This window comes from Typopeltis vanoorti, chromosome 25 (assembly GCF_054136105.1).
Source record: "Typopeltis vanoorti isolate ZY-2024b chromosome 25, IOZ_Tvanoo_1.0, whole genome shotgun sequence".
In the NCBI taxonomy this organism is placed as follows: Eukaryota; Metazoa; Arthropoda; class Arachnida; order Uropygi; family Thelyphonidae; genus Typopeltis; species Typopeltis vanoorti.
The window spans coordinates 73,358,530-73,384,141 of record NC_143573.1 but is presented as its reverse complement, the minus strand read 5'-3'; the positions used below and the strand labels follow the sequence as shown (position 1 = coordinate 73,384,141).

The 25,612-nt window shown below is 36.4% G+C and overlaps 1 protein-coding gene across 1 annotated transcript in view; it reads right to left on the bottom strand.

Annotated features, from left to right (window-relative positions):
- The window catches only part of Hip14 (palmitoyltransferase Hip14), a 242,982-nt gene that overhangs the window by 173,390 nt on the left and 43,980 nt on the right, over window positions 1-25,612 (bottom strand). Inside the window, exon 3 of the mRNA XM_090414298.1 lies at window positions 4,802-4,872. Within this exon, the coding sequence (XP_090270424.1) occupies window positions 4,802-4,872 (71 nt within the window). The remainder of the gene's footprint in view (window positions 1-4,801; window positions 4,873-25,612) is intronic.

The window sequence follows — 25,612 nt, the reverse complement described above, 5'->3', positions numbered from 1 at the left end:
CATAAAAATGTGCACAAATTCACATGGAGAGAAGATGCGAGGAATAAGAAAGTCTCGTTGACTGTGTTATTGTCATCCTAGTGTTTAGGTTTATACGTTGATTCTCTAGCATCGTACAAGGGGATACCCAAAACATAACCAGAATTATTTTTTTAAAAAAAGATATATTAAAGTTTATAATATCATATTCTAGTCTCCTTCGAAGTACTCTCCATTTGAGTCAATGTACTTGTCCCATGTTTTTTGCACTGCTGGAAACAGTTCTGGAACTGTTCAACTGGAATACTGTTTATGGCTTCCAGCAACTTTTCTTTCACTTTGTCCACATTAATGAATCACTGCCCTTTCATGGTTTTCTTTATACATGGGAATAAAAAAAAAAAGTCATATGGAGAGAGAGAGAGAGAGAAAGATCAGACGAGTAGGGAGTGTGTGGAACAACCACCATGTTGTTTTTTGTCAAGAACCGTTGGAGACACAAAGCTGTGTGGGCTGGGGCATTGTCATAGTGCAGCAACCAATATCCAGTACTCCGCGTTTCTGGTCATTTTTGTTGCATGCTATACACAGTCTTCTCAAAACGTTGAGATAAAAATGTTGGTTCACTGTCTGTCCAGGAGGAACAAATTCTTTGTGTACAATTCCATTCACATCACAAAAATCAACATTGTCTTGACGTGGTTGGTCTCAGTTGGCATGTTTCCATTGGCTTGATGCTTGTTTAGTTTCTGGATCATAACTGTAGCACCAAGACTCATCCCTGGTCACAACTTTTGAAAGTTCTGTTCATTAAGAATTTTCACCCTCAAATCACAGCAAACATTCACACATTTTTTTTTTTTTTTGATCCTCTGTGAGGATCATAAAAAGAGGCACAAATTTAGCAGATACACGTGTAATTTGCAAATGTTCTGTTAAAATTTGATGGCAAGAACTCCATGATAAATTTGTCTCTTCAGAAACTTGCTCAATGATCTTTCAATGTCTCATTTGCAAATCTTCTGTTAAAAATTTGCTAGCACGAACTTCCTGACAAATTCAACTCTTCATAAACTTGCTCAATGGTCTTTTGACGATTTTCATTGATTGTCTGGCAAACCTTTTCAATGTTTTCATCATTTCTGTTTGTCAAAGGTTGGACAGATCGTGGTTGGTCTTCGACTGATATGTCCTCATTCCTGAAATGAGAAAACTACTCATAGATCTGCATTTTACCTAAACGATCATCCTTATAGGCTTGATGAAATATAACAATAGTTTCAGCTGCAGATTGCATATTCTCTGTTCCTTGTGGTCAGCATCACAAAATGGCCAAACTTGTTTGTAAGCACTAACAAAAAAAAGCAGCCACAACGAACCAGTTCACACAGAATGATGCCACTTGCCAGACGGGTGTGGAAAACTGCACACTCATGAATGCCCAAGCAGCAGCATCCGTAACTAGAAAATGTGTGAGAGCCAAGTTCAGATGACAATTATTTTTGGATACCCCTCGGTATATTGTTTAAGGAATCTAATAACGCAGACTTGATAATAACTAAAAATATTTAATTATCACTTCCTGTATTTCGCTGACTTTAAATCGGCATCTTCAGGGATTAATACACTGGTATTAAACATGTGCATGCAGGCACACTTCAGTAACAAAGATGGAGCAGGAGAGATTCAGGAAGACCTAAAATCCTATAATTACATCACCTATTGGCTTTAGTTGGGTGTTCTTGGTTGCTGGGCTGACTATCTGCTGATGAGGGTTTCCCATATTAGGGTCAGTTTGATACAACCATATTTGTTTAGGTTTGGTAAGAGCTGCAGCAGATTTAAGGAAAAGCCTTTTGAACTTATATTTGCTTTGATAGAGTAAGGTGGCTTTTTTCTACTGGATCTTGTGTTGGGTATCCAGGGCATAGTCTGCTAATTCTGAGTAACCGTAGTGGAAATGGATGTGATCCTGGTGCGTTGATATATGGATGTTGGCTGTCTCCTACCTGCTTGTCCATAATATAAAAGTTGCAGCTGCAGGGTACCTTGCACACTCCAACTAAATCCAGAGGTTGTAGCCAGTCTTTGGGGGAGGGGATAAGACCTGCTGGCTTTTTTGTGTAGTTTATAAGTGGTCACAAAATTATGTTTCTTTAAGATCTTGGCCACCATTCCCTACATTTGTGGCATCTCAGATGATGTTATACTCCTAAATCAATCTAAGTTATAAATAAATAACAAGTCTGCAGGATTCCCTGACCCGACTGAATAACAACTGCAACAAATCTGGTATGAAAATCAGCATTAAAAAGACAAAGACAATGAAAATAGGCAGAAATAATGAAATCATCAACTGCATCCTGAATGCAGAACCTATAGAACAAGCAAAACAACAGCTTTTTTTAAGGCACAATTTTTAGTGATGATGGCAAATTTGGAAATAGGCAGCAGAATTAGCAAAGCTGGTATGGTAGGAAGTCAACTGAATACATTTATATGGAATAAGAGAGAGATTAGTCAAAACACTAACAAAGCTGTATACAAGACTGTTCAAATCAATTTTAACTTATGGATCTGAGAGCTGGGTTAGAAATAAATCTCTTGATCAAAGACTGGAAACCACAAAAATGAGAGTCCTGAGGGGACTGAACAGGCATCAATGGCAGTATCATATTAAAAACAAGAATATTAGGAAAGAACTTGATATAGTTAGCATCATGATGAAGACATTTATCATACCTTGATATCTTAAATATTTTCAATATTTTGAATGCACTGACCAACAGAGCAGTCACAACAGACTCTGACAATCCCCTCCACTTATCATTTAATTTAGCATACAACGGCCTTGAGGCCCTTTTTACAGAGAAGTACGGCACCATCTCAATCCCCCTTAATTTTATTTGGGCTCAGAACCGGCACAGCTGACGAATCAGGCTGTGTCTTAGGTATGCCAGACTGTAATCCGTGTGTGTTCACAGGGTGGGTTTGCCTGTTCTGGGGGATGAAAAACCTGCGTTTCTGGATTAACCCCCCCCATCTCCATATGAGACCGGCTAACTCATCTTTAGTTGAAAGAGACCAGGCAAAGGTTTCACATCACGGACCGGAATTGAGGAGATTACTATTCAAGTAATCTCCTCCACTCATTAACTACCAAATTCTTACTTAACTCCACAAGCTAAGTGCCAAAATATTTTCTCTGCATCAATCCTATAAAACTATTTTAGTAACTTAAATATTTCTGTCATATCCTCTCTTGTCCACCTATCAACCAACTTTTGAATCCCACAAACCCTCAATCTGTCATCATAGAAAGCATTCCACAGATTCCTCACCATCTAGGACACTCACCTCTAATTCCTCTATATTACTTCCTCACCTCAGAAAAACCTGGATGACCAGACTTCATGGTCTGACAAAGAGATGTCATTTGAATCACCAAAATGTGCTGGCATTCTAAACTTTCTTCTTTAGTATGAACATATAAAAAATTTCATGATAATCTGCTGGTTTCTGCTCAGTAGCTCACCGAAGTGCGTTGAGCACTTTTTTAAAAAAATTGACAATATCAAAAATATCATGCTGTCATCAAATATTTCATAAAGAAAGGCATGTGACACCAATGATATTAAAACTAATATGGATAATACTTTAAGGGAACCTGCTCCTTCATTTTCAATGGTTTAAAAAAATTAAAAAAAAAAAAAAGTGGGCAGCTCTATTTAAACATGGAAGAGAAAGCTTGGGAAACGACCCTTACTAAGAAACTGCTGGAAGACCACAAAATTAAAGTGTGTGAGATTAGTTAGGCTATGGACACTTCACTGGTTGGGAGTGGGGGGGGGGGGGGGGGGCACTATATCGTAACCAAAAAATTGGGTAACTCAGAGGTGTCAAAAAAAGTTTGATGCCTAATTTTAAAAGAGTCTGGAGCATTTCATGAAGAATCTATCCAAATTTCTCATCAGTAATCATACATCAAGAGATTTATGATTACTGATGAGACTTGGATTTATCACTACAAACCTGGGACAGGAACAGTCAAAACAATAGAAAGATCCCAAATCTCCCCCTCTGAAGAAAGCAAATGGCAGTTCCATCAGCTGGAAAAGTCATGCTGTTAGTCTTCTGGGATTCCAAGGGGATAATAATGATGAATTATCTTCCAAAGGATCAAACTATAAACATCGAGTACTAAGCTTACCTTTTTCAACAATTACACAAAAAAATTCATGAGAAAGGGTCATGGATGGCCAAAAAAGTGTTGTTTCTGGGAGTCGATTGAGGATCATAGGACCCTGTGCAAATAAACAGGAATCCAAATATTTATCTATCTGAATGCTTTCCAGTTATGATACACCGACTATGCAAACAGATGCAAGAATGAATCTTACATAATATCATATTTGTTGGCAACAAATTATTCTTTAGTGTTTGTAAGTGCAATAAAGATGAAACCAGTCATATTAATATTAACAAACAATAATATTTGAGTTGGTCTTCTTCCTGCTTTAGTCACATGATCATATCTGCTACCCCCACAAGTTATATGGCAATCTGACCTTTACAAACACCTTTATTTATTAATTTTTAACATCAAATGGAAAGTCTGAAAATCAACTGTTCTACGTTTGTATAGTTATATTCCCAGAACTGAGGTGCATGATTCACTTTGTGTGTGTGAGAATCTATTTTTCTATCTATCTATATATATATATATATATTAATATTTTTAAAAGAAATATGCAACTTCACAAAAATATTACCTCAATTAGAAAGGCACTAAAAACAAACAGAGAATGAAAATAAAGCATACCTTCCCCATCTCTAAGAGATGGATCCCCTCCATGTTGCATCAAAAGCACTACCATAGGCAAATGACCTTGTCTGCAAAATGAAATAAGCCCAGATTAATAAATACAGCTCATGAAATTAATGCTGTGAAGTTATTTACAAATACCAAATAGCTACTTTAAACCAAAACTTGGCAGCATCAATATAATATAAAATGATCAGTGCATATATCAAAAATTTGTTTTCACTGACATTGATTACAAATACCCAAAGCTCATTACTACTTCACAAAATAAAAACAAAAGTTTAATTTCAAGGAGAAAGATTACTAAGAACAGATTAAAACGAAAGATTAAGTTTTCTAATCCAAAGACTCATCTTCCACCATGAAAAGTACATCTGCCCAAGGTAGAAACCTATGAATCTACAACTAAATGTGAATGTAATGCATAATTAAATGTAATGTTATTATGAAAATTATTTCAAGCTTGCTTTATATACCACTTGGAAAGAAGTCAATGGACATCCCATAGGCAAGGACATCATGCTGTGCAATGAGTCACATTTTTGTAGCCAGTATTATTATTATAGGCACCTCCATGGAGTCCAAAGACACATCGTGGGAGACCCAATCTATCCACACAATCTATCATACCTCTCCTTGAACCCATTAACAGAAAAAGCACTCAAAACTGAATTTGGCAGCCCATTCCATTCATTCACCACTCTCCAAGCAAAAAATCTAGTCCTCGCACCCCTATTGACCATACCTTTATTCAACTTCCAGTGATGACCCCCTTGTTCTGGTCCCTCTAGCCAAATGCTGAAACATTTCCCCTGCATCTATCCTATAAAATCCTTTAAGCAACTTAAATGTTTCTATCATATCCCTTCTTTATCTCCTATCAACCAACTTCTGCAATCCACATGCCTTCAATCTATACTCATAGGGCACATTCCACAGGCCACTCACCATCTTGGTCACTTGCTATGGGAGCGCCTTTTAGGACTCGGGAGCAGTCCTAAACTCAGAAGCCTTTCTTCAGCCTCATTTGCTTGGTGTGAGTGCCTGTGTGCACATAGCATTGTTTTGTGATCTCTGAAGGTGGCAATGTAACATTACCGAAATATAGGTAGTTATTAATTAAAGTTTTTATAATTAATAATTGAGTTTATGTTATCATTTCCTAAAAAATTAAAAGCAAATTCACTAACCTGATATCTAAATGCAAATGTTGTAACTTAAATAATTTAAGTGGTACCTTGCCAAATGTCTTTGCAACAAAAAAAAAAAAAAACAATTCAGTAGATCGCTTTCTCTCTCTACCACTCGTTACTTTCATCAGGCAAGAAGATTACTGAAAGAAAAGTATCCCTTAACATATCCATGCTGACCCTCAAAGATAATATTACTCTTATCTGTCTAATTTTTTATATGATCTTTTACTAAATTGCTTAAATTGCTTTTACTTAAATTGCTCAAAATCATAGCAATTACAGAAGAAACAAACTGGTCTATAGTTCTGCCTCTGTTCTGACACTACTCTCATGCAATCTTACCCTCCTTCCATTTTTGGGCACTTCTGCAGCAGACAGACTTTCAATGAATAGCTAGGTCAATAAAGCTGTTGGTTCCTTAGCACATATGCTTAAAACATGTGGCAAAATCTCATGCAATTCTGAACCTTCGAATCTCCCAATCCCTCCAGGAATAAAACTTGTTTTTTCAGGATGAAATATCCCAATAACAGTGATCATTACAGGGGGGGGGGGGAGCTGAAAAGTTCTGATAAACACCTAGAACAAAAATGATATTAAAGCAACTGATATAACCACAAGAAAGAATGTATATTAAACTCCTTTAACCCCATGTTTCATCAAATTGTATCAAATTTCATCATTTGTTCTCTTTCTTTTGGGATATATAAGAGTTGCTTTAATATCATTTTTGTTCTAGGTGTTTATCAGAACTTTTCAGTGCCCCCCCCCCCCCATATAGTGTGATGACCGTATTGGTTGATGAGTTCCCTTCATATCTTGTATTCCGTTTTGGTCTTTGCTGCTATAGTGATTTTCCTAGCTTGAGTCTTATGCTCTCCACCTCTCTCTCTCTCTCTCTCTCTCTCTCTCTCTCTCTCTCTATCGTGCACATGCTTTATAATTCCATAACTCTTTTTATCTGTAATTCCTTTTTGATCTCATTAGTCATCCATTTTACCAAATTGTGTTTTTTTTTTCACTGCACCATTGCTGCATATTTCTTAACTAGCTCCCATACAATGCTATCTCTCCATTCTAATTCTTCAACCTATGGAAGTACTCTAAGCTGATTTCTAAGATTATTACAGTCATGTACCTTGTAATTCTTAATTCTACATAAATTCCATTCCTTTCTCCTCAATACTTCTGCATGCCTATTCATCCTCCAAGTGCAGTCTACTTATGGTGGTGGTGGTGGTGGGGGGGGGATGACAATCAGATCCACCAGATCCAAAACTCTTGATTCTCATAATGAAGGAGATATAAATCTTTTGATGTTTAACTGCCAGTAAGCATCTCCTTATATCTCCTTCATTATTATTAAGATTGCCAGAAAAATAGCCGTTTGGCTTTCAATCTATGTTATAATATACAAGCACACCTTTATGGCATTCGTATAGTGAAGGTATGTAAGTTCTTTTCACTTAAACCTTGTTATCTCCCAGGTCTACCTACTCACTGATGAGACCTCAAAAAAGGTTGAAATCGGTCTGGGTAGTGACCTCTCCTCATAATGTAATTACAGTATTACATCCCCTAGGGGCTGTGTTTTTACATTATGAGAAAATATTAAAGTTAGTCATGGATCTTGCTCCACCTTTGTTTCGAGTTGCCTTGGTGTTGCCTTGGTAAAAATTTAAAAAAAAATTTTTACCAAGAACATTCTCTGGCAGCCTGCTAGGAAAACTAAACAGCCCACTAGTGGGCCATGGACCACACCTTGAGAAAGGCTGCCTAAGAGGACTGAACTGTATCATCAGACAATATTGCAGACCTAACAAATATGTTTTAATTGGAAGAAAATTGTTGACAGAAAGCTAGTAATAACATAAACTTAAATTATGTAGTATTATCATATCCTGCACTCACGACTTGAAATATCAGGAAATGTTGATGACAACTGAATCTTCTCAATTATACTATGCAGCGACCATAAAAACTCTTGTACCTTTATATTTGGGTATTTCTCTTCAAATACCACCTGCCTTTCCACAGTTCCAATTTCTAACCGCTATTTCTACCTCTAATACTGCAATGTACTGTAAATGAAATGTACTCATGAGTGCATTTCTCCTGGATATTTCTAGCAGTAATCTATAGCAGCTTATCTCATTTAATTTTTGGAAAAGTAATAGCTTCAGGCATTCATAATATCCTTATCTTTTTGTCTTCTTAATCATCTCCGTTTTACTGTTTTACCACAATTTTAGACTTTTCATTATTTTTTGTGCATATATGCATGGGATAATTACAGAATTCAATGTAACTGGTATTACTAAGAACAAAGAAGACAAAAACAGTGGAGATATTTTAAATACAAAACTATAAGATGTATTTATGGAACAGTGATCAGAGAAAGATAGAAGTAGCAGTAATATTCAGCATTGAAAATGAAGATAAAACTGCCTCCATTCAGGAAGTGAGTGCACACATTTCAAAATGGGAAAACTGGAGAGCAAGACTCATTTTTACATATGGTCACATAATATGTTCTTGTAAGGAAACAGTAAGGAAATTGTTGTGAGTTAATGGAGGGGGGGCAGCTAACAAAATGAAAAAGGGGAAAAAAAAAGGCTTGTTAGAGATCTAAACAGCATAGAAATAAATGTTTAGGTTGCATTGAAATTGGAAGGGACATGGAATATACAGTAATAGACTCCTTACTCAGTCGTACACATGAAAAATTTTTCCCAGCTCCTCTGAAAATCACTGCCTCTGTGCAGTCATCCATGAAACAGCACTCAAACTACATGCTGGAAAAAATGGGGAGAAAGTAAACCAATGTTTTACTCTGTAATCCAAACATCATTTTTTCACTTCCACAAGCTTCCAACAAGCAGAGTAGTAGTATCGCACTGATGGTAAAACTTACTATCACCACTAAGTGATAGTGAGTTTTACCATCTAACACATTAGACCCTCAGCATGTGAATTAGTTTAAGCAAGGGTTGATTCACATGTTAAGAGTCTAATGTGTGTTGGCTGAGGGATGTATTTATTGTTAATAACGAGTCTGATCCCCCCCCTCCCCCGCCAAATGAAGGTGTAGGCAGAGAATTTGGTTGTTGCTGACTAACCAAACTTCACTACAGATCAGTATACTCCACACTGCTGTGACCAGACATAATTTCCATCAGCATTTTAGACCTCCAAGCCCTAGAAGTACACTCTATCCTGGCTACCATGCAAAGAATGTCTTTAGCCTTCTTTCAGGACCAACTGGTATATAATTATGTGGCCCAAAAGGTATTCAAAACATCTGTATGTGTTACAGATGAATGTTCTACATTATTTTAAGTAAATTTATGTAAATCTTAATCAATGTTTATAATTATCAGTTTTTTCATTAATGTAATTAAATGAGAAAAAGAGAATTAAGTTCAGTAGGTATGAAATTAAATCAAATCTGCAAGTTAAATAAAGACAACCCAAAAGAATTCTATAACCATGTTGAAAATAAAAGAAAAAATGTAAAAGAATAATTCTTATCAATGTAGATGCTATGCAGGTGGAAGATGCAGAAGAGATTGTTGAACTAATGAGCACCCATTTTGCAGAAAGTCATTAACCTGGTGTATGCAAAACTGAGTTCAGTGCTACCTCTGAACTGGAGGAAGTAAATGAGGTGTATGAGGAGGAGATAATAAAACTGAATTCGTATTCAGTTGCATAAACTGAATATGAATTCAGCAGTAGGTAATAAGATATCAGAATGGATGCTAAAAGAGTGTTCAGCTGAGCTGACTGTTCCTTTGACCTAACTGTATAATCTGCATTTCAGCAGAGGAACAGTTCCACAAGAGTGGAAAGAATGCATAATCATTGCATAAGAGTGTAGAAACAACAAGCAAATCAAAGACAGATATGTGTAACTATCAACCCATCATTATCTCTGGAGCGGTGGTGAAGATTTTGGAAAAGTTAGTACGGGATTACATTCAGAAATGGGATGACAGAGAATCTATATGTTGTTTATTTTTTAACGGTAAATATTAGAACACAGAAACTAAGTAAATAATTAATTTATTAACTTATTGCTGATATTTCGCTGGTGTTATAACCAGCATCTTCAGAGCACAAAAACACAGTTTGTGCTCTGAAGAGATGCTGGTAATAACACCAGCGAAATATCAGCAATAAGTTAATAAATTAATTATTTACTTAGTTTCTGTGTTCTAATATATACCGTTAAAAAATAAACAACATGTTCGACGAACACATAAGTCTGTCCACACGTTTAGAGAATCTATACTTTGCAGCGGGGCATGGGTTTGCAAAGGAAAGGTTATATTTGAATAATTGCTCATATTTTATAATAATGTGAAAGCTGGTTAAACTATTGGACTTTGCTAAAGCTTTTGACCAGATTCAGCATGGAAGGCTGTTACAAAAATTTGAGGATTTGAGATTGGATTATAAACCATAAGTTTGTATAGAGTGTTTTCAGAGAGCTCCCGAAAGCTAAGTATAATTTTGAGTGAAAATTAGAATATAGGTTTAAATGATAACGCAATATTGTCTAATTTTGGTAGCTTGTTGTGTCTGTGTGATTTTGGTGTGAATTCCGTTGTTTAATTTAGTATTTTAACGATACATTTCATAGATTTGCCCATGGTGCCAATGCGACGTAAGATAATGGCGTCCAAAAATACGACACCATTGTTCAAAAACTGTAATGAGAGAGAGTTTGTCCAATGTGATGTGTGTGGGATGTATGCATTCCCGAATGAGGCTGGAGTTTGGATTGAAAGCGATAGTGGTGGGAGAATGTGCAGAAAGTGAGCAAAGTGAGGAGTTGGAGTATGTGTCAGGTTGTGAGACAGTTATGGTTGAAGAAAGCCAGAATGTGAGTGAAAATAGTGGCTTGATAGGGAATTGCGATGTACAAGATGGCAATGAGAGTGGTGATCAAAAAAAGAGTGAAAGCAACTATACAGAGAGAGAAAACGGTTTAAATGATAAAAAAAATGAGGAATTATTTGTAGGAAGTGAGATCGCAAGGTTGCGCACAGTGATACAAAATGCACAGCGGCAATTAGAGCACCTGCAAAACCCTTTCCAGAGTGATTCAGCTAATATAAATAAACAAGTATTTGAAAGGAAAAATAAGCATAAGAGTGGGAGAGTTTCTGAAATGAAGGAAAGAGTGTTGTATGGTGACTGGTTATTAAGAGGAGTGATAGATGGCAGTTTAACTAAATCGTACTTACCGGGTGCAAAATTTAAGGATGTAAGTGAGAGTATTAGAGCACAAAAACAGAGGGTGAAAGAGTTGATAGTTGTGGTGGGTACAAATGAATTGAAAGGAGATAAATTTTTTATGAGAGAGGACTTGAAAGTATTGTTAAAGGTAGCGAAAGAAAAGAGTGACAGAGTTAGAATGGCGAGTTGCCGCAGTATGACAGAGAGGAGTTTAGAAGAAGGGCCTTAATCGCAAATGACATTATGCGCAGGTTATGCAGACAGTGTGGTGTGGAATTTGTGGATGTGTGGAATGAGTTTGATGGGCAAAAGGATTTATACAAGATGGGTGGCCTGCATTTGAATGGATTTGGTATGCGGAGACTAGAAAAAGTGTTGCTGAATGAAGTGAAAATGGATGTGCAGAACTAGGGAAACTAGAACTACCAAGGAGGGGGGGGGGAGTGGATATGCAGACATCAGTGAGACAGTTGAGTGTAAGAATGTATATAATGTACCCGAGCCAGTACTAAGGACAAAAAATGGGAATGGGATATTTAGAATAACGCATCAAGATAGGGGTGGGACAAAGCGATCACTGCATTTCATGTACACTAATGCCAGGAGTATTAGGAACAAGAAGGAAGAATTTTTGGCCTTGATTGGCTCTTCCTGGCCACAGGTTATTGGCATTAGTGAAACATGGCTGACGGAAGATGATATAGTTAGTGGAATAGAATGAATAGGTTATAGTGTGTTTAGGAGGGACAGAAAGAATAAAATGAGGGGAGGGGTGTTATTGATGATAGCCAATGAATTGCAGCCAAGGAGAATTGAAGTTGTATTGCAGGATAGTGAAAAAAGCTCATTTGAGGCTATTTGGTGTGAGATTGAGACTGGCAGAATAAAATATACAGTTGGGTGCTGCTATAGACCAGGTGATGGAATAGATGGTGGAGATAGTATGCATAAACAAATTGATGAAATGAGTGGAAGGAGGGTAATTATTATGGGGGATTTCAACTATGGTAACATTGATTGGAAGGAGAGGACACATGTGAGGAAGGAAATGGATTTTATTCAATTATTACTAGGGGTGTGAGAGTGCTTGACCTGGTAAAAGCATCTGAGAATTTGATAAGGAATATGACCACATTGCCACCAATCGGTGAGAGTGATCATAAAGTCTTGAAATGGGAGGTGGCTAAAGATGTGGAATTTTCGATTAAGATAGGGTATATGTGGAATTACCGTGCTGGCAAGTATGACAAGCTTAGGAGATTGCTTGGCTCAGTGCCATGGCATGTACAACTGCAAGGGCTGGATATCGATAGAGCATGGGAAGTGGTCAAGAAGCATTTACAGGAGGTTATGGCTGATTGTATACCTAGGGCCCGAATAGTAAAACAAGTAGGGGCTAAATGGATGAATAACACCATTAAGCTTGAGCTGCAAAAAAAGAAACAACTGTGGAGGGAATTTAAAGAAAGAGATGACCTGCAGGCACACGAATGGTATAAAGTGCAGGCCAGAAGGGTAACGAGTGTAGTAAAAAAAGCAAAAGCAGATTATGAAAGGAAACTAGCTATGCAAGCTAAAAAAGAATCCCAAACAGTTCTTTCAATATGCTGCAAGCAAGAAAAAAACTGTACATGGCAAAATGATTTTAAGGAAAATGACAATGGTGAGGAGGTCACTGAATCAGTTGATATAGTGGAGTTACTGAGCAAGCACTTTGCAAAAGTATATCATCCAGGTGGTGACATTGAAAAAATGAAGGAACCATTAGTTTATATGGGAATTGTGATGAATGAAGTGGAGGTGAATAGTCTATTACAGAACCTTAATGTGAATACATCCGTGGGATTGGATGGTATACCAGCACGGGTCTTGCGTGAAGTGGCTAAAGAATTATCAGTGCCCTTGACCATGTTGTTTAATCTAAGTCTCGGGTCGGGTTTAGTCACGAAGGTGTGGAAAGAGGGGAAAATAGTTCCACTGCATAAAGGAGGATCCAAGACTACTGTTGCAAATTACCGACCGATCAGCATATCAGGAGTCGTTGTCAAGGTCTTGGAGAAAGTAGTCAAGGGAAAAATACAGGAATGGATTGATGAAAATGAGATACTGTACGGGGGGGACAGTATGGCTTTGTGAAGGGTAGATCATGCCTCAGTAACTTGCTCAAGTTTTATAACAAGGTGACGGCTGAACTGGATAAGGGTAATGGGTTTACAGTGATACTGCTGGACCTGGCAAAGGCGTTTGACAGGATACCACATGAAATTCTAATCCGTAAACTACAACATATGGGAATGGATATAGGGTTGGTGAGATGGATAGGTGGGTGGTTGATGGAGAGATATCAAAGAGTAGTTTATTCAGGAGTAGAGTCCAAAAGACGGCCTGTGACTAGTGGTGTGCCGCAGGGTTCTGTTCTTGGACCACTGCTGTTTAATTTGTTCATTAACGATATAGGGAAGGATCTAAGAGGAACAGTTCATTTGTTCGCTGTGATGCAAAGTTGGGTAGGGCGATAGTGAATGCAGAAGATGTCAAAATCTTGCAGGGACGACTTGGATACATTGGAGTTCTGGGCTAAGGAGAATGGATGTCAATTTAATGTGACAAAATGTAAGGTTATGCATTTTGGGGTGAAAAGATTAGCAGTAGTATACCACATTGGCGGAACTGTACTCCAGGAGATTGATGAGGCCAGGTACTTGGGAGTGTTGGTGGATAGGGAGATGAAGTTTAGGGGGGGCACATTGCAAAAGTAGCTAAATCAGCTCATCAACTCACTTGGTTGTTGAAATATACCTTGACGAGCAGAGACAAGCAAGTTATTGTACCTCTGTACCAAGCCTTGATAAGACCTCATCTCAACTACTGTGCCCAGATTTGGTCACCTAGGTTCCTTCTTGATGGGGAGGAGGCAGAGAGGATCGAGAGGCGAGTGACTAAGATGATAGCGGGTCTATGGAATGAACCATACGAGAACAGGTTGAAGATTTGTGGGTTGCAGAAATTAGTTGATAGGTGGAAAAGGGGAGATATAATTGAGACATTCAAATTGCTAAAGGATTAATTCAGAGGATATTTTTGAGATCAGGATTGGTGGTGAGAGAACTAGGGGACACCTATGGAAGCTGGGCAAGAGTGTGGTTAACAGGGGTGTTAAAGCTGGGTTCTTTATTTTTAGAGTGGTAAATGAGTGAAATAAGCTGCCAGAGTCTGTTGTGGGTGCTATGACGGTGAGCAAGTTCAAGGCAAGGTATGATAGATACTGTGAGAATGTCGTATAGTTGTGTGGACGTGATGTTTAGGGCCTCCCTCGATGAGTTTAAGGACTCCCTGGAGTCACCCGTATTAATAATAATAATAATAATAAAAGGATGGATGATTAACAGATTTCAAAAAAACAGTGTATGAGGGAAATGTGAGTCTACAAGATTTAAGGAGATTAGTAGTATATCCCAGGGATCAGTTCTTGGTTTACTGTTATTCAATTTTTACATTAATGACACCAGGAAAGATTAACAGGTGGCATATACTGATGATACAAAGATAGACAGGGTAATCAGGAATGCAACCAACATGGAGTATTTGGCAGAATGATTTGAAACAGCAAAATTACACGATGACCACAGTGTACAGATATTTCATACTGAAAATAACAGTACATCATCAGTGTGTAGAAACAACAAGCAAATCAAAGGACACGAACACAAGGTATATACATCAACCAGTTTGTCAATTAAAAATGGTTGCTGTATGTTAGAAATTATATTAACACATTCACGTCAGGAAGTGTTTCGCATGTTTATCATAACCACAGGACTTCTCATTACCGTTAGTATGCCATTCCCGCGTTGAGCTCACTGATACAAAGTTTATATAGCAACTTTTTCAGTAGAATTTTATTTGAAGTTAGCATTTGTGATATCTTAATGACATTAAAAATTTCAAATGCAATCAAACAAACACTTATTTCATGTAACTGAACAAATCTGGACAAATGTTAGGTAAAAACAATTGTTTTTAGTTAGATACTGTATTTGGTGGTACAACAAATGGTTTTGCTTGAGTCTATGCAGAACAGTTTCTGTGGGAGGGGACATGTGTTTCATGAGGGAGTGCTGTTTATATCTGTTATCTCTAATTGCTATTTGTTGACAAATATATTACACATCGACGAAAGAATGGACAGTTCTACCAAATAAAGACTACCAAAAATATACTCCGATATCATCCATTGGGAGGATATAGAAGTCAGGGACAACCAAGGAAAAGATGGAAAGAAACCGGAACAGGCCACTGAGCCCAAATCTCTGAAAGGATGATGTGATGATATATTACACAGACTGTAAATGTCTTTGTACCCGGTGATACAATAAAACTATTTGTTTTTCTTGTATCTGCAGCATTTGGGGAAGGCATGTTGTTCACTATATAGGCCAGCTGCTTCCAGTCTTCAGACAGTATACACGTAGGGTGTAAAAATTTATCCATTCCTAACTAAAAATTAATCCTTCGATATTCTATAAGAAGAATGCATCTGATGAAAGCCAACAAACTAGAAACATATTGAGAAATCCACATGTTCTAGTAATGAGTTTTCTGTGTAGATGAGAAAAAAAAAAAACACCTGATGAAGTTTGAATCTTCAAAGATGTAATGAAAAATTCAGATGATGATTTCAATCAGGTACTGTATTTACAGAGCAGTTCCTCATCTGACAAGGAAGATATTTCACAAAGTAAGGTTTTGGAATTTTCAGTTTCAAACAAATGGAATCTAGAAGTAATGTGGTAATACTGGTTCAGGAGAACAATATAAAAGATGAGCTACTTTTACCATTTGATGTTGAAAATCCATGTGCAGTGTACTCTGCATTTCTAACTGATGACCTAATGGAATTTATGGTAACAAAAACTAACAGATATACAGATCACTGCTTATCTACAACTTAGGATTGTGACACTCCAGGCAGGCAAGTGAATTCCAAGAATTAAGGTTATTAAGATCAAAATTATTTATATATATATATATATATATATATATATATATATATATATATATATTAAAGATACCAAGCAATTTTATAAGCTTGGTTTTAATCCTTTTTCCCATTAACGTATAGTATACCCAAGATAAAAAACTTTTCTACATATATATATATTAAACTGCTATGTAAAAAAAAACACTGATCATCAGTAAATGAAAAAAAATATCAGAAAATAAAGTGGAATATATAAAAAAAGAAAGAAATATACATAACAAGCACAATAAACTGTACAAGATGATTTGCTTCTTTATCAACCCATATGTATTCCTGCCACACCCACACGAATCACCTGATTAGCATTATAAGATCATAGGATAAATCCTCTCCCTGTAGTTATTTATTGAGCTAGCAATGTATACAGTCGCTGTTTCTTATCGGTCAGGGATTTATATTTTCCAAAACAAATCCCTTTCCATCTATTCATAAGTTGTTTTTTTTAATTATGCCCATCATAAATACAAATATATGAAAGTCTAGAGTTTATAGGATCACATATTCGTCACTCCACCCCAGATACTTCTAACACAAGCACACATGTAATATCACAAATGAAAATTATTCTAAATTCATTTTACATTATCAAAAGTATTTTTATTCATGCTTATTCTTTCTCTTCCTTATATTTGCTATTCTTTACATATTTTAGTAAATCAAGTAGAGTAACTAATAATCAAATATATTAATCTTTAATTATTTAAGAAATTAATGATCTCTTTAATTATTGTTTTTTTTTTAATATATTCTGAAAAGAACATTCCTTTTCAACCCCCCCCCCCAAGCTATGCAGTTACAAGTAGTTAGAATCAAAGAAATGACACACAGGAATTAAATTGCTGGTAATTTCACTTGCTTCACCAGATGGTTAGGTTTGTAGTGAGAGTTACGATCACCGTGACATGACCATGCTAATAAATAATATTAAAAATTTTTTTGATATCTACATAACATGAAAATCTCCCAAACTTTTGGGAGAGAGAGAGACAATCGTTCTGATTCAGGTTATGCCAATGTAAAAGGGTTTCACAACTTTCTTTGAAAAGGCATTCATATTTAAAACTGCTTCTATGGAGAAGATGAGCTTCATCCCACAGGATACTGTGTTTAGTGTTAATATTATGCTGTGCAGACCAGACTTTTGAGGTTTTACATATTCAGTGCAGTACTGATATCCATTAATTCTTTCTTCCACAGAACAGCCTGTCTGCCCAAAGTATGTCAAATTGCATTCAAGAAGGATCCAGTAAACATCAGCTAAAGGTGGAGGTGAAAGTTGGTCTTTTGTAGATGATAACAGATGAGAAATTTTGTGAATAGGAAAATATGTGGGATTAAGGTGATGCTTCTTCAAAAATCTATCAATAGGTTCAGAGATATCAGAAGTTTAAGGGATTGTAACCCTGAAGTCTGTCGAAGAATCCTTAGGTATTGGAACATACAAGTCAATTATCTGTTGGATTTGATGAAGGTTGATATTAAATGGTTGCAACCCTCAGAGTAGAGTGAAATTCAAGGTTTGCATTGCAAAGGTCATAAGAATGATAAAAAAGAAAACATGTGATGATGATAATGAGAAGGAGAGTGACTAGAAGAATCTTTATGTGGGCTTTTTAAACTGAAAGTGAGCTAGATGGTCTTATATAGGAGTAGCAAGATTTTTTCACTCCTGGAAACTTGAGTTTTTTTTATTGTTCAAAATAGCCAGAAAGGAACATATGCAGTTATAAGACAAAAATACTGTGCTACAGTGGATGGTAGATTATACAGTGTTCTACTATAGATGACCTCCAGAGAAGTCCTGGGACTCAATGAGGGTGTCAAACAATAATGATCAATCAATGAGGAAAGAGTGAAAAGGATATAGAAGCAGTTACTCCAGTTATCCAAGATGATATCTGTGCTATGGAAAGTACAAAGATTAAGGAAATGCAAGTTACAAACCCTGATGAACTGACAAAGAGCAGAAGACAGATATAAAAGCTGATAAAAGGATTTTACAGGAGAAAAGAATGTTGAAGATAAGAAGGGATACATCAGAACAAATAGAGGAGCAATATAGAAGAAAGTGTAATGAGGTGAAAAAAGCAGTCAGAATGGATAAGATGAAATGGTTATAAGCCCAATGCAACAATATAGAACAGCACAATGGATAGCATAAAACTATGGAGATGTACAACATGATTAGAACCATTAATAAAAGGTGGCAACCAAAATAGACCACAATTAAAGATGAAAAAGGCAAAGTACTGATGAGTAAAGATAAAATTGTACAGCAGTGGACAAGATACTATAGTGAGTTATATGAAGAAAAACTAGATTTAGTTTTTCTTCATATAACTTTTAAGGACATTTTAAGATGAGAGGTAGAAAAAGCAATACGACGACTAAAACACAACATGCATCCTGGTAATGATAATATCACTGGAGAAATGATTAAATATGGTGGCAAAAGTATGGTTACAGAAATGCACCAACTGCATAATATGGTATGGTAAGAAGGTAAAATGCCAGAGGAGTGGGTGAAATCAATATTAGTGACATTATACAAGAAAGGAAATAAGCTAGAATGTAAAAATTATAGAACAATTGCCTTAACAAGTCATCTTGGTAAGGTGATAATGGTGATATTGACAGAAAGATTGACAACACGACTGGAAGCATACCTTACAGATGAGCAAGCAGGATTTAGGAAAGATAGAACTACAATTCAACATATTTTGACAATGCAGTTAATAGCAGAGAAAGCTAGGAGAAAAAACAAAAACATATATACTTGCTTTGTTAATTTTCAGAAAGCATTTGACAGTGTCGACCAGAAAGTGACATTAGCAGTGCTAGAATTCCTATGGAATTGACAGAAAACTAATAGCTATATTAAAAGATTTTTATAAGAAAGCAGTTAGAATATGTGATGATTTGGGGAAATGGTTTAAAACAAGCAGAGGTACTAGACAAGGAGACCCAATATCACCAAGCATTTTCATTGCATATATAGAAAGAGCAATGGATAAAATGAAGGAAAATGCAAAAGGAATATCAGTGCATGGGATGAGAATTAAAAATCTGAGATTTGCAGATGACATTGTTATTATTGAAGAAGGTAAAAGAGAACTACAAAAAACTGAAACTGTTAAATGAAGAAGGGAAAAGATGTGGACTTGTTATGAACTTGGAAAAAACAAAGTATTTGGTGAGAAGAACCTGAAACAAAAGATACAAGTGATGGAACTGATATAGAAAACGTAGAACAATTCACATATTTGGGAAGTAAAATGACGTATGATTTAGACTGTAAAAAAGAAATAAAGATCAGGACTGCAAAGAGAAGAACAGATCTGAATGCCATGGATAACATCTGGAAAAGTAAAGTGATCAGCCTGCAAACAAAACTAAGAGTACTGGAAACATGCATCTTTAGCAGTGTACTGTATGGATCTGAAACATGGGTAATAAATAAGGAATCAAGAAAAAGAATTTTGGCATTTGAAAGAACTTGTTACAGGAAGATTCTAAGAATAGGGCGGGTACAGAAAGTCAGAAATGAAGAGCTCTATCGGAAGATACAACCAAAGGAGAATCTAATGTAGAAGATTATAAAATGGAAGCTGCAATTATTTGGATATTATTCCAGTCCTCACTCAATCTGCAGATTTAGTGAAGACCGGAAGATAAAGACATTCATGTTTGGTATTATGGATGGTGTAAACAGAAGAGGTAGACCATACAGAGAATTGATAGATGACATAAAGGATGACTAGTGTGGAATGAGTGTACAGAAACTACGACACTGTGCACTGGACAAAGAAAGGTGGAAGAAGATAGTGAAGGAGGCATTGGATACCAATGGGCAGTGAGCCCATTGTTCGTGATGATGATGAAAAGGATTTTACAGAATAGCAATTGATAAAATCTCTGAAACTGTGGCAAGAGGAAAAGAAAGGGGTCATTCATGAGGGCTTTGTTTTTGTAAAACCATCATAATTTAAAATTATGAGCTTTTTTTTAAAAAATTTGAAATTCTATTACTAATTCAGGTTTCCTAACTTATCAAGTGACAAGTCATCAACTTACCAAGTCCCAATTAAAAACTGACATTTATGTTTAAAGGGAAATATAAATTATATATATATATATAAAAAATTATAAATTATATATATAGTATTTTAGAATAAATATATTTACCAGATATCTGATAACTGTAATAATTTCAATGGTAATTTATTCCAATTCACAGTTGTTGTTTTTTTAGTATACAGTCTGTTTTAGTCCGTTTGTGAAGTTGGTTGTAATGACATTGTGGCAATCATTATTAACCTCTCACTTGCTGCTTAGCTGAACAAGTGCAAATAAACAAAGGAGATTCATGGAATTTCTGACAGCTGGATAAGAAGAACATTGGTAATGAGAAGAAACAAGTGGGAGAAAATTTTGAGAATGAAGATCAAGAGGATTTTGTTTTGGAAATTCTTGTAAGCCTTACAAGTTATCTTTGACATGTTAATGGGATACAAGAATATCCCATTAACGTGTTAATAGGATATTCTTGACATGTTAATGGGATACAAGAATATCCCATTAACATGTTGAAACATATTAATGGGATATTCTGAAAATTAATGTTAAAAAATGAATTCTGTGAAAGATGGATGATACTGTAATTAAATGAATAGTAAGAGAAAGAGACACTCAACAGATGTTCTTTAAAAGCATTAAAAAAAATAAATAAATAAATAAATAAAAACCTAAAATAGAAGATTCTTTTTCTGGCTGAAGAATAGAAAAAGACACTTCCATACACTGATGACATAAGTGAACTATTTTCTTGGAAACAAGCAAAAGAGTCCTACTTTCTGGAGCATAAAAACAATTGCAAAAATCATATTAAAAGGGGTACACTAGGTTGAAATGATTAAACATCAAAATTAAGAATCAGGATTCAGAGCTTAATCCTTAAATTCGGGATCCACCCCAGAGATTCTGGGGTCAGTTTAAAAAAAGTCCTCTTTAGAACCTGAGAATGAGTAGATAGGGCACTCAAGCACAATGTGAATGATGGTCTGGATCCCTCTTCTGCATTCACAGTTTGGAGTATCAGACCAGCTCCATTTATGCAAGAGATGCTTACATCTCCCATGTCCTGTTCTGATCCGATTTAAAGTGGTCCAGGCATGCCTAGGGAGATTGAAACCCTCCAGACGAGATGTCAGATTTGAAATGGGAATTTGAAGATTGGAGGTACGTTGAAACCGATACTCACCCCCCATGACTCGTTTAGGTCGAAGTTCTGATCGTTTATTTGTATTGCACTCCTCCATGCAGGGTGCCTGGATTTCAGTCTTTGTGAAGTATTGAAGGAAATATCTTGGTGGATAGGCAAGGAACTGTTTCCAATTATTTTTGTCCATAATTTGCTTAAGGCTTGGGCCCTGCAGAGCAAGGGAGGAGTTATATTACTGAGAGTTGGGAGCCAGGAGTAGATCTTAAAGCTCCAGAGATTATCCTCATAGTTTGATTCAGCTCGACATCGACTAAAGAAGCATGTGCACTGTTCAGCCACACAGGAGCACAATACTCTGCTGTAGAATAGACCAAAGACAGTGCGGTAATACACACTGTGTTGGCATCAGCACCCCAAGAAGTACCAGCAAGTTTATGCATTATGTTATTATGAGTTTTTAATTTTCCAGCAATATTTTCTAGATGATTGTTAAATTTCACCTGTTTATTTCTGAAGTAAACTTTTGGGATATAGTTGGCCTGGATATTACTTAAACGAAAGGAAGCTACTTCAGTTTTGTTCAGGTTAGGTTGTAATCGTCATCGTTTAAAGTATTTATCAAGTACAACCAGATCTTCAGTTAAGGTGTTCTCAGCTTTTTGGAATGTTGAGTTGCAATGGCAATATCGTCAGCATACGTGAATCTCCGTGATGCTGTCTCTGGGATATCACTTATATATAAGTTAAAGAGCAATGGGGCAAGAACTGATCTCCTGAGGTAGGCCATTTTTAATCTTAAAGAATATACTTTTGATTCATTGAGAGATATTTGTATCCATCTGCCTGCTAGTATTTGATTAATTAGGTTGGCTAGTTTTGGTGATGGGATTAGTTTCTAGAAATTTTAAGATAAGACCCTCTCTCCACATTGTGTCATAGGCAGCTGACAGGTCTACGAATACTGCTATTGTTTTCAATTGTTTTTCATATCCGTTCTCTATAAAGGTTGTCAAGGCCAGTACTTGATCGCAACAACTTCTGTCAGGTTTGAAGCCAGCCTGTTCCTGTGAAGTTTTGTTATGTATACTTCAAGAAATTCTGTTGTATAGCATTTTTTCGAAGTTTCAGGCAGATGTTTAACAAGGCGATAGGATGGTAGTTGGAAGCAATTGTAGGGGCTTTGCCAGGTTTTAAGACAGCAATGATTTTAGATCTTTTAAAATTGATGGAAGTATGCCAGAGTCCAGGATATTATTGTACATGGCAGTAAGCCATTTAATAGTTTTTGGTCCACAGTTCTTAATGAATTCAGGGTAGATGTTATCGAGTCCAGCCGCCTTCCCAGTACTCAATGAGTTAACTGCTTGGGTAAGTTCCTGGGAAGTGAAAGCCTGAGATAGTGATGATGGTGGAAGATCTGTTTTAAGATTTTTTAGTTTTTGTTTCACCTCTCTCATAGCTACTCTATCTTGAGGATATTTAGTCATCGAGACAATATGCTTTGCAATGTGTTTTGGATCTATGGTGGGCAGTTTACCAGAAGTCTTTGTATTAGGGTCAAGCTTCCTAATCAGGGACCAAGCTTTACGACTTTAATGAGTAAAATTAAAATTGTTCATTGTTTTAATCCATTTGTCTTTTCTAGCATTGTCAAGAGACTTCAGTAGCTCAGTAGCGACTGTAGGGTTATTATTAGTAGAGAATTCTTTATACAGTTTTTCACTGTAACTATTCCAGCCTGGAATATAATCTCTCCTAAAGCCTCTTGGAATGGTTCATTTGGCAGCACCAATAATAATGCCAACAAATCTATTGTAATTGTTTATTCAAAAATGAACTAAAAAAGTTAAACACAGCAAGTGTTAAAAAAGTTAAACACAATTGGGTTCGAGGTTATATGGTGAGTGGTCGGTGTAATTTAGCGCTCGTGTAAAATTGGTGACTTTTGGTGTTTTTCCTTAGAAAATTGGTTTTATAGTATATTAGAACGATTTTTGTGTTTTTAGAGTATTTCGTGTGTCTTTATAACATATTTTATTGGGGCTGTCGCCGCTAGAGGGATTCGTAGTGTGTAGTGTTCGTGAAAGCTCCAGATAAGATAAGTATTATTTTCAGTTATCGTTGATAAATTTATTTAATATTGCGTAGTTTTGTTTGCCTTACGTCTCTTAGTGCATCTTTTGTGTGTTTTTGGTGTGTATAATTTATAATTTGATAAAATACGTTGCAAGTAAGTATGGCTCCAGTACGTAGGAAAATGGCAGCCAGTAATGATGGTTCGCCATCTTTATCAAAGAACGGTAGTATAAAAGAGATGATTCAGTGTACTATCTGCGAAATGTACGTTTTGCAGAGTGCGGTCGGAGTGTGGTTAGATGATAATAAAGGAGTGAATGTGTGTAGAAAATGTAGGGAGAATGAGAAATTGAAGAGTATATCGGATCATGAGTGTGATATTTTTATCAAACTTCAGAATGAAGAAAATAGGGATATGACAAGAAATGGCGAGGTTGTACCAGAAAATTGTGAGTGTGAATGATGGTATTAATGGTTTTACTGAGAATAAAAAAGATGAGATAAACGCAATGAGTGAGATCGCGTTGTTGAATGGTGCGATACAAAGGGCAAAACAGCAGCTAGAGCATATGAGCAAAAGTCGACTGAATGAACCAACCAATAATAAAAAGTATGACAGGAAAAATAGATGTATGAGTGTGAACATGAACAAAATGAAGGATAGAGTGCTGTATGGAGACTAGTACGAGGTGTGATAGTAAAGGATTTGACAAAATCGTACCAACCTGGTTCGACCATAAAGGATGTAACTGAGTCTATTAGAGAGCAAAAGGAAAGGGTGAAAGAAATGATTGTACGAATGATTTGAAAGGAGATAAAATGGAAATGATACAAGACCTGAATGAATTGTTTGAGGTAGCAAAAGAAAAGAGTGAGAGAGTTAGAATTAGTCTTTTGCCACGGTATGACAGTGAAATGTTTAAAAGGAGGGCCATAATTGTGAATGACTTTATGCGTGGGTTATGTATGACGAGTGGTGTGGAATTTGTGGAAGTGTGGAGTGAGTTCGATGGGCGAAAGGATCTATATAAGATGAATGGCTTGCATTTGAATGGTTACGGTGTAAGAAGACTTGAGAAAGTGTTGCTGAATGTGGTGGATGCGCAAATTCAGGGAAACTAGATTTATTAAGGGGGGAGGAGTAGATATACAGTCCTTAGGGAGGCAGTTGAATGTAAGAATGAATATAATATGCCCGAGCGAATAAGGACAACAAATCAGAGTGGGATAGTTAATATAAGGCATCAAGGTTGGGTTGGGGCTAATGAGGGTCTTAAATTCATGTACACTAATGCTAGGAGTATTAGAAACAAGAAGGAAGAGTTTTTGGCCATGGTTGGCACTTGCAGACCACAGGTTATTGGCATTAGTGAAACATGGCTGACTGTAGATGATATAGCTAGTGCGATTGAATGTGATGGGTATAGTGTGTTCAGGAATGACAGGGAGAATAAAATGGGGGGAGGAGTATTGTTGATGATAGCTGATGAGCTGCAGCCAAGGAGAATAGAAGTTGAATTGCAGGATAGAGAAAAGAGCACATTTGAGGCCATTTCATGTGAGATTGTGGCTAGCAGAACTAAATATACAATTGGGTGCTGCTATAGACCAGGTGATGGAAAAGATGGTGGTGACAGTATGCACAAGCAAATAGAAGAAATGAGTGGAAAGAGGGTGATTATTATGGGTGATTTCAACTATGGTCATATTGATTGGAGTGAGGAGAGGACACGTGGGAGGAAGGAATTGGATTTTATGCGGTTATTAAAGGATAACTATCTGCAACAGCATGTAATGGAAAATACTAGGGGTCAGAGAGTGCTTGACCTAGTAATTACATCTGAGGATTTGGCTGTAACGAATATGACCACATTGCCACAAATCGGTGAGAGTGATCATAGGGTCTTGACTTGGGAGGTGGCTAAAGGTGTAGAATTTTCAATTATGACAGGGTACATGTGGAATTATCGGGCTGGAAAGTATGACAAGCTTAGGAGTTTGATTGGTTCAGTGCCATGGCATGTACAACTGCA